The sequence below is a fragment of the Pectinophora gossypiella genome, chromosome 20 (genome assembly GCF_024362695.1).
Source record: "Pectinophora gossypiella chromosome 20, ilPecGoss1.1, whole genome shotgun sequence".
Taxonomy (NCBI): domain Eukaryota; kingdom Metazoa; phylum Arthropoda; class Insecta; order Lepidoptera; family Gelechiidae; genus Pectinophora; species Pectinophora gossypiella.
Window position 1 is genome coordinate 3,833,571 of NC_065423.1, and position 15,954 is coordinate 3,849,524.

At 37.3% G+C, this 15,954-nt stretch overlaps 1 protein-coding gene across 1 annotated transcript in view; it reads left to right on the forward strand.

Moving 5' to 3' along the window:
• Positions 1–15,526: 15,526 nt before the first annotated feature.
• The window catches only part of LOC126375894 (gustatory receptor for sugar taste 43a-like), a 59,077-nt gene continuing 58,649 nt past the window's right edge, over positions 15,527–15,954 (forward strand). Inside the window, exon 1 of the mRNA XM_050022981.1 lies at positions 15,527–15,564. Coding sequence (XP_049878938.1) covers positions 15,561–15,564 — 4 coding nt within the window. The 5' untranslated portion in view covers positions 15,527–15,560. The remainder of the gene's footprint in view (positions 15,565–15,954) is intronic.

Consider the following 15,954-nt stretch of genomic DNA (forward strand, 5'->3'; position numbering starts at 1 on the left):
TCAGAATTGGTATACAGGGTGTTAGTGACACCGTAACGAATACTGAGGGGGATGGTTCAGACCATGATTCTGAGTTGATATCAAGTGGAATTTTCAGTCTGAATATTCCTGAAGATTTTTGTGTTTTTTTTTTATTATTTTCAATTCCATACTTTTGCGACGGAAAATTCCACTTGATATCATCTCAGAATCATGGCCTCAATCACCCCTCAAAGTTTTCGTTACGATGTCACTAACACCCTGTATATTTTTTAGGTGAACACAGCCTGGAAAGTCACTCATTAGGAATATAATACTTTATTGTATACGCAGGAAATACAGATACAAAAATAAAGAGTACAATATACGGTGGGGGTTTATGTATTCAATTACTATTCAATTTTTTGAAATTGCATGATGATGATCAGATAGGTCGTGACTCCACCAAGGATCTGAAAGACAATAAATTTAAACTTAGACTGTAACTGTCGTTTTTCGTAATCTTTTGTAACTTTCCTAAGCCCCCAGAACTTCAAGAAGTGATAAAAATTCTTGTGTAAGTATACTTAAGATCAGAAAAAGCTTGCCAGTAGCAAATTTGACGCATTATATATATATTTTTTTAATCTATTTATTGCTTGACTCGGTCTGTATTTTTTTCGTCTTATAAAATATCAAACCCTTTGTTTAACTATTGTGTCTGGAAATCTAGGCTTTTTGTACGTACATGTTCACGCCTAGTTCCCTTCAGGGTAGGCAAGGGCCACTGAATTTCTGTTTTTAAATTGACTTAATGTTTTGCATTTATTACAAACAAATACATACAACCCAGGTGCTTTCAAGGCCAGAATGAACAGGCACCTTCTGGGCGAGCTCCCTTCATCTTAGGCCTCGTCAATGCCTTCGGGCAAGCCTATCAAAATTAAAGCACATAATAACGGGTTCTTACCGCGTTTAAATGGGGATATGAGACTCCCGATATTTCGACACTGTTCGGTAAGAACCCGTCTTCTTCTTCTATCGTGTGGGTTTTGAGGCGAATTACTAACCTCATCAACCCTGGTGTCAGGGTTACTATTGAGCCGCCAAAGGCCCCTGACATGACTCATTTATAACGACTACGTACTTACACAGTAAGTAGTAACCGGGACCAACGGCTTAACGTGCCTTCCGAAGCACGGATCGTCTTACTTTCGGACAATCAGGTGATCAGCCTGTAATGTCCTAACCAAACTAGGGACCACAAAGTAATTTTTGTGATATGTCCCCACTGGGAATCGAACCCAGGACCTCCGGATCGTGAGTCCAACGCTCAACCACTGGACCACGGAGGCCGTTGTTATGAACCCGTTATTATGTGCTTTAATTATGATAATAACCGCGTAAACTTAAAACAATGTATAAGCCTATCAAAGGTAAAAAAAATACTTGGATATCTGAGCCTTACGAGGATAATATAAATGTAAAACGATCAGGTGGTTTAAAAAGGCATCAAAGCAATTCATCTAAAAAGCAATATTGAAATTTGACATTTGCGCATATTTGTACTTTTGCTTTTTAGGTGAATTGTTCCTATGTGGTCTTTCGTACCCTCAGGATCGACTTGGGTGCTTTTCTTGATGTCCATAATACTCACGGAGGTTATGAGTGGTCTGGACAGTGTGCACATCCCAAGGGGCTGGTAAGACAATTTATTGAGCTGGAACTGCTTATACAAGTGGTCAACCTCGAGGGCAAGCGAGTCATGAGGCGAACATATGCGCCGCTGAAGAGCAGCTACCAGGCGACCCGTGCGTTGCATCTAGTAATAACAACATAAGCTCTATTTCCCAATTCGCATATTCTGTCCAAGTAGTTAATGCCATCTGCGGCAAATCTACGATAAATCACGTCAAAAAAAAAACACCAATTCGCATAGTCAGAGGTACATCCAAAGCAAGATGAACTAAGTACCCACAGCTCACCGAGCTTTCTACAAGACCAACGTGTAGGTGGTGAGCCGTATTGCATTTTAAGTTGAAATTGTAAAAATCCCATTGGGGTAAGTAAGAAATTCCATTTGCTTCGACCTTGACACACTCCTTGACACACTTTATACACGCATGCCGGTTCAGAGTAGATCATGTAAAAAATAGGTGCATTATTAAGATTACAGGGTGTTCAAAAACTTTGAGGGTTAATTCAGACCATCATTCTGAGTTTATATCAAGTGGAATTTTTCGTCGCAAAAGTATGGGAATGGAAATAATAAAATAAAACACTAAAATTTTCATTTTGATGTTGGTCGCCGTATAAGGGTTGGAGGCGGAGATCCTCGAGCTGGCTTTTTCCTCGCGCAGCGTATTTCACTTGCGGTCCAGAGAGGCAACACTGCAAGCATAATGGGTACGTTCAGGCGGGGCTCGCTTTCCAGAGGGCTTTTTGACGCCTGATATGGTTTTTTATATATTTGTGTGTTTTGACGTATTTTAGTGTAGGTTTTTAATTTCACTATGTTAACTATTAGGAAAATATACTATTAAATAAGGACCACAGGCCAGAACCAACTATGGCAAGCGCATGCTGACGTATGAGGGAGTCCAAATGTATAACCAACCTTCGCACATTACAAAAATGTAATTTCTTTAACGCTTTTAAAAAAAAATTTGCACAGTTTGGAAAGGTAGTTTAAATCCGTTTAATATTTAATTGACAGTGAGTGAAATGGCATTTTTTTTGTCTATTACGATTTATGTGAACGATGAAATTAATTTTAGTTTTATCCTAGTTTATCTTTATTCTGATGTAAGTGACTTTGTATTGTCTTAAATGAGAATAAATAATCTTTAAACCTAAACCTAAATAAAATTTTAATGAATTTTCCGACTGGAAATTCTACTTGATATTAAATCAGAAGCATGAACTGAATCATCCACCTCAGGGTTTGTTACGATGTGATTAACACCTTGTATATTATATTAAGACGTCAAAAAACTACGCCGACATCATTTACCTCTTCTCCAGTTCTATATCCAGGTTCAACCAGCAGCATGATGAATGACAGGTACAAGGTGCAAAAAAATGTTTCCATGACAACAGGAGCAGCACTTATATTTGAGAAAGTTACTGAAATAAACAAAGTTTTTTTTATTTATGATTTATTTATTTTTTTACTGAAATAAAAAAAGTTTTTTATTTCTGTTTAAAGTTATTTTTTTCTCAAATAAAACAGTTCTTTGTTTTTGGTCATAAAAAAGTTTTTCTATTTCAGTTCTCGCCCCAGTGTTCGCCCGAGTTATTCATTCATTTTAAAATTAACAGATGTCAATCGTCCGTCCCTTTCCTTTGCAGCGGATAAGAAAATGACAGGTATAACTTGATATAAAATTAGATGGTGTATACAGATCAACATCCATTTCTTTTCAGTCATAAAATATTTCAATGTGGTATTTTTATTATTAACACTTTCAAGGACAGAACGTCTAATGACGTTCCGATTCCAAGGTCACACTATCTATTATGAACCATCAATGACCCATGGTCTCAGCTCGTGAAAGGGTTAAGTAACGCAGAATAAAATTACAATAGAAATAAGACGTTGGTCCCGGTTACTACTTACTGATGTAAGTACTCGTTGCATGAGCAATGTTAGGGCCTTTGGCGGCTCAATAATAACTTTGATACCAGGGTTGGTGAGCTCCTCACAATTCATATGATAGAAGACGTGTTTTTGATGAAGCAAAATGTACTTAGTCCGGTTCGAAATATTCTCCATGGCGTTCTAAGCAGACCACAGTATTGCAATTTATTTAAAAATCAATATGGCAATGAGGGACTTTCCAGGCTGCGTTCCCCAAAAAGAATATAGATGGCGCTGTACAGAGTTGAATTCGTTTCACCTTCTAATTTCATGGATAGCAGACGTTTGCATCTTTTATCTTTGTTTTTGGGCATAAAAAATGACCCTTGTTATGCCACAACACATCTTCCACCCATTATTATTCTGATCAAAACAAAGAGAAGCAATATAGGTAGCAACATGCCTAATTCTATACCGGGCATATTGATCCGAACACCAAACAACAATTATTTTTATACTTACATCTGCAATTACTTACATCATATTTTTGAATTATTATGTACCAGAGTAATGTTATCAACGCCATATGTATTGTTATTGGGTAACGTAGCCTGAAAAGTCCTTCATTTGTTATTTGCGCATGTAAAAGTAGTGCGCAATATCAACAAATATAAAAAAGGAATATTCGTTTTAATTGATTTTTTTTTTGATGAATTGATTCAATGTGGCCTTTTTAACCCCCCTGATATTCAGTACTCTGAACCTCTCTCTTTGTGTGTATGTGTGTGTCTGTAGTGGTCTGGTAATAGCTGCTCTGCAAGTTGCTGAGTTGAGCTTGAATAATGTTATTTAGAATCATATAGCGCATGCTTAGATCCTTCAGAGTTCTTAGGTGTAAATAAAACTTACTTGTCACGAAGTGGTAGTAAAATGGCGCTATGACGAGACGCAAGGCAAGTATGAGGAGTTGCATTATTAAAATCTTCTCGTAGCTATGATTCAGTTGGCGCATAACGTCACATATATCTATGTAACTCATAGTGAAGCTGCGCACTGACATCTCGGCATTATTTCTTGTTTGCGGTGCTAAGGAAAACATAGCATAAGTATTAGACTACTAAGAAGACCGTTATCGAAAATAATCAATTAAAATAAGTAGACATTACATAACATAGCATCACGCCTGTATCCCCAAAGGGGTAGGCAGATGTGTTTAGTTTTGGAAATGCATCCACTCCTCACCAACTAACTATACAGGGTGGCCCAGAAGTTCAGGTTCAAAATGAAAAATTAGAAAGAGGGGCTCATTTATTAATGTTTCTAAAAGCCTATTAAATGAAGCAGTTTTTAGAAATACTTTCAGTGTCCATGACAATCTCATGTGTTTATTATTCTTCGGCGAAGTTTTAACAACTGTAACAATTTTGGTCGAATTCTCACTTTGACTTCCGATAACTTTTTTTTAATCTTTGATTGAGCGATACACAGACTTAGGCATAGTTGTGAAGTAAAATAAAATAATTATTAAGAAAGGGATAGCGACAAAATGATTATTTCTGAAGTAAGGTAGAAAATCTAGAAAAAGGTACAAAATGGGTCATATCTCCTAAACCGTAAATAATTGCTGAACATACATGGGGATGTTTCTGGTAGCTAATGAGCCCCTCTTTCTAATTTTTCATTTTGAACCTGAACTTCTGGGCCACCCTGTATTTAAGTCCCATGTAATAGACGCGCCTATTCCCATTAAACGGGCACAAAATATGAAAACCAAACATGAATTCAAAGGCATTAAATCGAATTCAGTAGTATAGAGCCCGTGCCGGGATTCGAACTGAAAGTGTTCAGTAGTGACGAGGGATGTAAGTCACGCATTCTTCGAACACGGATCACGAAACCTCATATATTTTTTTAAATAAGTAGACCTACCTTGTATTTTACTTCCGACGTTACTGAGTGTAAGAATCTGGTTGTCAACCGAATCGAACAATCGCGCTGATGCGGGTATTCCTAAAAATATGTTTTTCATAATGTAAAGATAACTTGATCATAAACTTTTAGGCGATTACCACACGACACCGCGGCCGAGTCTGGCGGTGAAGAGGTCGGCGAAGTCGCATTGACTTGTAGGGTTTATTACACCTACCTGTCCGACAGGCTAGATGCGTCAAGGTGACGGTGGTTGCCATGGCTACTCGCCATCAGCTCCCGTTTCCCGGTCAGATCGTGTTCTCTAATAGAAAATCGGCGACCCGTAACCATGGGAACCACGATCTTAATTAAACCACTGTTTACTGCCTGTATGGGCTATGTTCCCTTTGCATGTTTTATAACAATACAACTTCCTAAACTGAACAACGCCATCTGTGTGATTTTTAAATAACGTAAGCTGGAAAGTGCCTCATTACACGAAGAAAAAATTCATATGACCAGGCTGTATGGCTAGGTTCCTTTGCTTCCTCCTTATCGGGGCAAATTTAACAAAAAAAAGGCTTTTTGGCGGTAAACGGGAACGGGACAGTTGCTTTCTTCATTGATTAATCTAAATAATTAATACGAAGTGGTGTTTTGTGGTTAATGATCGCATTAAGTTAGTCGGAAGATATTCGCGAGTGTTATTATATCGGAGTATTGAATGAACAAAGTGTATCTGCCTATTTTCGCTTCGTGCCAAGAAGCCGCTTCATAACTCGAAAGTTTATGCGGACTTTTGAGTTAATTCGTTTGGAGTTCGGAGTAGGAGTCTACTCCAAGGGTGGGGGCTTACTTAGGTTTCATCATCGTCACCTTTCATTATTTCATCAATCATCAAGAAAAAAAAATACGTAAGACATGCTGTATGGGCATAGTTCCCTTTGCCTTACCCTTCGGGGAAAACCAAAACAAAAAAAAAGCTCTATGGCGTTTCTATGAGGCGTGGATATAGAGAAAAAGAATGACCTACTTGGTATCTCGATAGTGCGTGTGAGGTCGCATAAATGATCATTGGCATTCTTCAGAGTAGACTGGACCATGAGGGCGACGATCACATACTGCATCTCCATCAGAATGGCTATCATCAAGCTGAAGTTGTAACATAGGTAGACGAAGAATACACTGACTGGAAACAATAAATAAAGCGATGAAGAATAATTGTTTACTCTTATTTAATAACAACTTAAAAAAAAAAACACTCAAAATAATCTTCTTCTTCTATCGTGTGGGTTGTGAGGTGGATTACCAACCCCATCAACCCTGGTGTCAGGGTTACTATTGAGCCCTGACATGGCTCATGTCCTCCTCCTACTTGCTTTGTTTTAAGTTTACGCGGTTATTATCATAATTAAAACACATAATAACGGGTTCACTCCAATCTCATCAGTCATCCCGTGATCATGGCACTTGCAACAGTGTCGAAATATCGGGAGTCTCATATCCCTACTTTAAACGCGGTAAGAACCCGTTATTATGTGTTTTAATTACGACTACTTAACCGTAACCGGATAGTAGTAAGATGATCCGTGCTTAGGAAGGCACGTTAAGCTGTTGGTCCCGGTTGCTACTTAATCAAAGTAATAAAAAAAATATATATCAAATCATATAAAATATTATATATTGCTTCTCTTTATTTTGATCAGAATGATAATGGATGGAAGATGTGTTTGGCCTGGATGTAATAACAAGGGCATCATACATAACATAAACAGCCTATATATGTCCCACTGCTGGGCACAGGCCTCCCCCCAATCAACCGGGGGGGTAATGGAGCATACTCCACCACGCTGCTGCAATGCGGGTTGGTGGAGGTGTTTTTATGGCTTATAGCCGGGACCAACGGCTTAACGTGTCCTCCGAAGCACGGAATCATCTTACTTTTTCGGACAATCAGGTGATTCAAGCCTGAAAAGTCCTTACCAAACAAAGGACAGTCTCACAAAGTGATTTCGACAATGTCCCCATCGGGAATCGAACCCGGACCTCCAGATCGTGAGCCTAACGCTCTAACCACTAGACCACGGAGGCTGTTGCAAGGGTCATCACTCATCATTTATACCAAAAAAAAGATGCCTGTTATCCATGAAATTAGAAGGTTAATCGAAGGAAAATTTGTACAGCGCCATCTATATTATTTTTGGGGAATGTAGCCTGCAAAGTCCCTCATTGCTTCAATGTGGACCCCCAGGTGTACCATTCATCAAATCTTAGGCAAATCTCAGGTAGTTACTAATCTCTCAATATCACGTCAAAAAATTAAAAATAAAATAAGAAGAATAAACTCTTAACAACTTCTTATTCAAACTTCGAACTTCTTATTCTTATTCTTAACCCTTTCACGGACAGAGACCATGGGTCATTGGTGGTCCATAATAAGTAACGTAATCGTAACGTCCGTATACGTTCTGTATTTGAAAGTGTTAAGAAGTGATATGATACTTTCCTCGGTTATGCATGCGTTTGAAAACTTTCGCAAAACTGTAGAATTCCACAAAAAATAAAGGGCCTGTTGCTACCAAACCCATAACGGCCATAATTAATCTCTTTTTCTCCACTACTTTCTCTATTTCAGGATCACGTGGAACCTTGGAGTTCACCTAAAACATTTTAAACATGCTATTGCTAATGAGTTCAATTACAATTGAGGAGATCACTGTACAATTTATTTTTTTTATTTATTATTTATTTATTTATTTGTTCATATAAAGTATAGTACAGTGCAATACATTGTTTCATAGGCTAATAACATATTTGTAACAGGTAAGGTAATAAGCCTCTGCAGCCGAACTAGGTGAAACCTGTATCTCAGCATGCAGCGCCTGTTCCCAAGGGATAATAACAAATTAGCCAAATAAATTGTTGTTATTTAGTACATACTTGTATGGGTATATAACAATTAAACATTTGAAAAGGAAGATGAAAGGTGTGCGTGTGTGTGAGTGTGTGTGTGTGTGAGCGTGTGTGTGTGTGTGTGTGTAATATAAATATAATAATTATTTGCAATTCTATTCTTTTCGATGGAAATTTTCACTTGATACTCAGAATAAGAAGCTGAATTACCCCTTCAGTATTAGTTTCGTTCGATGTCACTTACAGGTAGCCATACAAGTACATACAGGATGATTCAGCTTTTGATTCTGAGTTTATATCAACTGCAATTTTCCATCGCAAAAGTATGGAATTGAAAATAATTTTAAAAATTAAAAATTTTGATATCGACTGAGAATTCAGAATCATTGTCTGAATCATCCCCCTTAGTATTCGATATTGTATTACTAACGGCTTATACCTATATAAAGTGAGTGAATTTTTAAAAGTATTTAAGTAAACACAAATATATTTACTGGATAAGAACTTTCAGTGTTCTTTAATTAGGTAAAGTGACCCAAGTCCTTCTGAATGTAGACAGGGGTCTTATTAATTAGTTTGAAGAACCCTTTGTAGGGGATTTTGGTCTCACCTTTTGAATAACATTCAGACATTGTATCATTTGTTTCATCCTGAAGGGGGCTCCAAAGACGCCTATATTAGTCAGCATTACCGTTGCAAATATATCTGCTGTCTCAACGTAGCGTTGTATTGTGGAATAAGCGAACATTGATTTTGACGATGTGTCCAAACTGATGTATGCCGTCACTAGCATGTAGAAAGTATCTGTAAAAAAAGGAAGCGAAGTAATAAGTGTCGAGGTAAGCGCACATCAGGGTTAGGGTTGCCAACTCTAAAATTTGGAAAACAGGACAAGACGCGTGAAAACCCTGGATTTTAGAGTCCGAACGCCGGAAATGTCAGCAAGATCTTTTAAACATATTTAATGTAATAAAAAACAGTTGAAAATGTCATAAATCACCTTTTTTATTAATTCATTATTTTATCAAAACAGAATCATATTACAATTTGTTACAAATTGTTTATGTAAATCACCTTTTTTAATTCTTGAAATAAGAAAACAAAACCTTGTTAAAATATTAAACAAAAACATATAAATATAGTTGGTTGTGAATATACTTGGTTCGTCGGTTGATCGTGGTGTGCGTGCGAGCATAGTGCGTGTCTTGCTGGCGGCCCAAATTTTTTCGGTCTACAAATGAAACCTTCCCCGGACGCTCCCCGGATGCAACTCCAACCGGTGTGCCCTCTAAACTAGGACAAATCCGGGAAAATCCGGACGGATGGCAACCCCAATCAGGGTTCTTTCGCATCGTACGCGCTGTCAGATTTTCAGTTTTACATGACATTAAGCTCACGACTCTATTCCAACGAGGTAGTCAGAGGCACATCCATCGTAAGATGAACTAAGTATCCACATATCATTGAGCTTCTGTCAGACCAACGTGACAGGTGGTGAGCCGTGTCATCGTCTGTAATAGTCGAGTAACGGCCTCTGTGGTCCAGTGGTTGAGCATTGGGCTCACGATCCGGAGGTCCCGGGTTCGAATCCCGGTGGGGACATATTACAAAAATCACTTTGTGATCCCTTGTTTGGTTAGGACATTACAGGCTGATCACCTGATTGTCCGAAAGTAAGATGATCCGTGCTTCGGAAGGCACGTTAAGCTGTTGGTCCCGGTTACTACTTACTGATGTAAGTGAGTAATAGTTACATGAGCCATGTCAGGGGCTTTTGGTGGCTTAATAGTAACCCTGACACCAGGGTTGATGAGGTTGGTAATCCACCTCACATGGCATAAGCCACACGATATAAGAAGAAGATAGTCGAGTGATTTTCAGTTTTATTTTGATAATGATCGTGATGATGATGATGAAGGATTGTCTCTTACACAGTGTTGGTAACACGATGTAGCCATAGATGGCGACAGGGCGGGAGAAACTGGCGCGCCATCCATTGCGTATACGCACAAATTTCAGTGGCGCCACCCCTACCAGCCGTGATGCTCGCAGCGTTAGCGCCAGCGCACCCCACACGAAGCAATCATTGCCACTCCGCACTGGTACTGCATCTACACGAGATAAACGGTTTCCTGCTGCAGTATAATGTTCAAAAAAGACCCATTAAGTACTTATATTTAATGCAAAAACCAACAGGTAAAACAACATTTAATCTCAGAAAGAGAAACAGTTGTTGTTGTGAAAGTCCGAAGAAAGTTGTTCTATAATTATACTTCCAACAGTTTTTTTATAATCAATAGCCAAGATAGCTTAACATAGCAATATTTTTCGCCATAAATGTTGAAGGCCATTACTTATACTCGTAGAGATTTTTTGCGCTCACGCGAAGCTATTCTCCATAAAATTTTGTGATCAAACGCGATCTTACTTACGGACATTTGTTGCGGAGTACAGACCCCCGTACTAGGCGTACTAGGCGTGGACCGCGCGATTAGGCGAATGTGTTAAAAAATGACGGTTTACATACAAGTATGCCTATTTTGCACCACCCAAATCCCCTGGTAGTTGCGGCTTCCGAATATATCCCGCTTAGGGACGGTACTGAAAAGTATCGGCGTCCGAAGGAAGTAATATACGATCCAGACGACCCGATTACTCTAGCCATAGAGGCGGCCAATAGGCTCGCGACACCAAACACTTCAGGACCCCGATACCGACCCCGCCGGCGTGGTCGACGATTTCCCTCAATCAGCTCTTATCGCTATCGACCCACTAGGGTCGATTAATTCTTTCAAATATTTTTCCTCTCAGACGACGCCCTGAGCCAAGGTTCGCGCCCAACTGGGCACCCTCAGGCTTAATGCCATCTGTGGCAAATCTACAATAAGTCACGTTAAAAATTCTAAAAATTCTAAGTATAATTATATTCCTTTTATTAGTATTTTAGTGTGCTAGTATTCCTATTTCTAAGTCAATACTGCCGACCGCTCTCACCAGTAACTGCGATCGAGACTGCTGCGTGTGATAAACAAATTACTTACCTGAATTTTCAGTGGCATATTTACTTTTGTACTTTTTGATTATTCCATGCATAGCACTGTTTTGTACGACGTTACCAATTGAAATGTTTCCAGTAATCTACTTTTAATATCTATTTAATGTTTGTGTCGAAATATACTTAGGTACTAAATGATTTTTGTTTTTATAGCACTTACAAAGAAACTCAAAAAGAGACAATTTAAATCTTAAGCATTTTAGGTACTTACAGGATAGGTATAGACATACTGGAAGCACGAAGCACAATCAGATTAAAGGAATTTAACTCATGGCACACTCCGGATGCTACTTGCAAAAATCATGAACTTTAGATTTGTAAAATTCATCAAAAAGGTATAGTAGTGTAGTCGTTACATGAGCCATGTCAGGGGCCTTTGGTGGCTCAATAATAACTCTGACACCAGGGTTGATGAGGTTGGTAATTCACCTCACAACACACACGATAGTAGTAGTATCAAAAAAGTCAAATGAATAGAAAATAATATTTATGGATCTCCCTTATCTTGGTAAATAAAGAAACAAGAAAGTATCCATGCTTATAATTCAGATAAATAATACAGTGATTGAACTTTGTTCTGCTATAATTAATTACAGGATAAGTATAATAAGAGATTAGACGATTTATTGACCTTTGTGTTGAGCAATTACCTGAAATATAATAATATTTTATATGACAGAATCAAAACTATATTTTTCCAGTAACAATTCCGTTTGTACACATACGGCTAATAATAATAATTCTCCTAGTTCAGTGACTTAAAGTAAGTCTTCGGCAAAGAAGCCACTATTTGCAAAGTAGTAAATTAATAAATGCCACAGACGAAAACAAAAGTTCTTGATTAAAAAAATATTTATTTTTATGTTTTTGGGCAGAAGGCAAGAGGGAAACCACTGCCCTATTTTTCCCTTAAACGTAGCATGGAGAGAAATGCTACTAAATTAATGATGAAAGAATTATTGATTGAAGAAAATCACATGAGAATGACGATATACTCACTTCCTATATTAATTTGATATATGCTTTTGCTTCTTAGCGATCTTTACAATTCTTAAGATTACGTTTTGGATTTACGGTACCTACATCGATACATTGGAAATTACTTAAAACAGTATTCGTTACAATGGCTTCAAATTTCATTATTTGTCTCTTCGGAACTGGTCCCACCTTCAGACTGACTTTGTCCGAGACTGCTCTGGCCAAGACCGCTAAAACTCATAGGTCTCATCATGGCTTGGAAGGTACCAACTACCATCTGACTATTGCCGCCGGGAGCCTGTCTCTTGTAGAGTCTAGAGCCTCTCCAAGATGGTTCCATATCTTCATCCCTTGTAGGCTGTTTAAAATGATCGTAATTCTCGTCCTTAGCACCTGATTCATCAGCAGTAATCTTTTCAAGTTTTATATCATCATCAAATCCACCTTCTAAATCCAATATAGCTTTAAGACTGTCACTAGTCGATATCAAGTTATCGATAAGAATCTGTTTGAAAGTTTTTATTTTGACGTCGTTTTCTTCGTTTTGAACGTCGAATTTGTTTATTTGCATGAAGTATTTTGTTGGAGCACTGTTGGTTCCGATCACAGTTGACAGGAGCAACACTAGAAGTGTCATGTGTAACATGTTTGCACTTGTTCGTTGCAAGTCGATGTCTGGTATTCCAAGAAGTATGCCAATAGCGCAAGTGATGAATATTTAATATTTTGGCGATAACTTATCAGTACAAGCGAGTTGCATTACTAGGCTAATGCAAATTGGTGATACTTATCCATAGCACGTTTTTTCACGTTAATATTTTTGCGCACTTTACGACCTTTTTTTTATCACTGACAGACAGACACTCACGCTCGTTATTCTTATCGGGATGGCTAGAGGTCATTATGTTTTACTAGACTTCAAGGAATACACAGCCTTATGCATTTTACGTTTTTCTTTGCCCAGGGGAGTTAGTTACCTTGCAAAAGATTATGACAATCACGTCGATTCAATCGACTCACTCACTCACTAATTATCGATTGTCATAATCGTTTAAATTTGTATAAGGCACCGGTTCACCTGAGAGCAGTTACCTACTGTGTTTTAAATTACTCTCAAATTCATTCATGGAAAAAAATATAGGAAGATTAGACAGTGGGAATGTAAATGTTAAATATGCGGGGATAGATTAATTGTAAGCCCTCAAACAAATCCATGTCCGTGCTCTGAATTTCGATGACCATAAGCGACTTGAAATTGTCCATCTTTCTACTTACGTGGACTACACACGTTATATAAAGTCCTACTATTTTTTTTTGCTTTATTTGGGACATCGAACAATTGCACAATACAAAATTCTTAAACTAGGTTATGGAGAAAACAAAATTACGTTAAATATGCAACCAGCACCGAAAACCACAGCTTACTAAAGAAGGCCTGAGATGCAGAAGTCCCTAAGTCCACTTAGAGACTTTCTGATCTGAGGCCATAAACGTGCAGAGCATGTCAAAATTGTCTATGTACGTATTTCCTTTTTTTCTACAGGTGTCTAAGTCCGAAATACCAGAACAGCATTGGCAGCAAAATTTTTGATTTTGTGATCAAAAAGTCCCTTAGTAATAAAAAGGCACTAAGTATACCTTATTTTAGCTAATAAGTCCTAATTACTGCTATTTTATATAGTAAAAGTGACTAAGTCCAACATATAGAAAAATAAAATCTTAAAAAATATAATCTGTGTTACAATAATTGTTGAGATATTTTGAATTGAAAATGTTTGGGGCAATTTTGATTGTAAAGGTGAAATTGATTCAGATAAAGTAGAATATAATAAATCACATAAGCTGTTCAAGAAAATAATTAAAAGATTCTAATTTGAAATATTCAAAAAACAAACAACAAACAACAACAACAACAATTTGTTATTTAAGTAATTGTTTAATTTTGTTATTATGACTATTCATAATTTCATGATTCATGATTTGTGCCGGTGTGTTTTTAAATAAATAAATAAACAACAATAATATTTAATTCATTTATTTCACGTAGTTTTATATTATTCATATATTAATTTCAATATATTGATTAATGCAGTAAAGGCTTCCATAATATGTATTAGGTATTGTCAAATCTTACGTAATCAATAAGTAAATACGTATTTTTTTCTATCGGTTTTTCCATCAAATATGCAATATTATTTATTTAAATAATGCAACAGGAGAATATATACAATATTACACTATACCTACCTGAACCTAAAAATATAAAAGCAAGAAAATCCACACTTTAGACGTTTCTGCGGCGTCGGGTGATTTGTGGCACTCTGTCAAAAAGTGCTCTGTGAAAAAGGTTTCACGTTTGGTGAATTGAGAGACTAAACCCTATTATGGGTTGTGGGGGGTTAAATGGCCACATTGAAGCAATTCATAGAAAAAAAAACAAATGTTAAATTGCAATATTGCTGTTTAGATGAGGGACATTCCAGGCGACGTTCACCAAAAACAAAAAAAAAAGGGAGTTGTACAGCTTTAACGTGATAACTACCTATTATCTTACTCTGGTACATATTTATTCCGAAATACAGTGTAATCGCAGAAGCATATTATATTCAAATAATTGTTGCTTGATATTTCGATCACATTATTTATAGAATTATGTTGCTACCTATATTGCTTCTCTTTATTTTGATCAGAATATTAATGTGTGGAAGATGTAATTGTGCCTGGGGTAACAAAAAAGGGTCATCATTTATACCCAAAGACAAAGATAAAAGATGCATTATGTCTTTTATCCATGAAATTAGAAGGTTAAACGAAGATAAAACTGTACAGCGCCATCTATCTATGTTTTAGAGAAACGTAGCCTGGAAAGTTTCTCATAGCTTCAGTGTAACCGTTTTAGACTCCTCGAAGTAAGCTGAGCAATGGCTTGGCAAGTCCGCCGACGCCGTGAAGTGGGGTGATAAACTCCTCTCGGGTTAACACGTTAGTGCCCGCCCCGCCTTCTCGAGATCTCCACGTGATTTCTGTGCGCCTGGTACCCGCGTTCCGTGAAACGAAAGATTTTTCGTGGAAAAATAAAGTTTGTGGAAAAAGGTTCCGATTTAAACATACTGAATGAAGTATGACGACATTAAACTTTTAATTTTCGGCGATTCTTTAATATCCATGGGTAAGTAAAGTTTTTTTTATTTATGTCCCACTGCTGGGCAAAGGCCTCCCTTCTCTTTCCAACCATCGAGTTATTAGGTAGGTAGGGGTCTATTTATTTAGGTATTAATAGATAAATTATTGACAGTAAACAATATTTATTTTGACATTATCAGCGTTTTTGATGAGAATTTGATGATTGTTGTTAGGATTTTTTTTCCTACTTCATTGGACTTACAAACATTAGAAATCCGTACTTAAATATTAATAAGTACACAAAAGAAGTATGTAAAGTAAGTGTAGATTTGTGCGTGTGTTTGAGTGAAATAAAAGAAATATGTTAACAAAACTGCATCTTATAAATAGGTGACGTTTCGTTATCTTCGTTCGCTTTACTTGACTCTTATTGTGG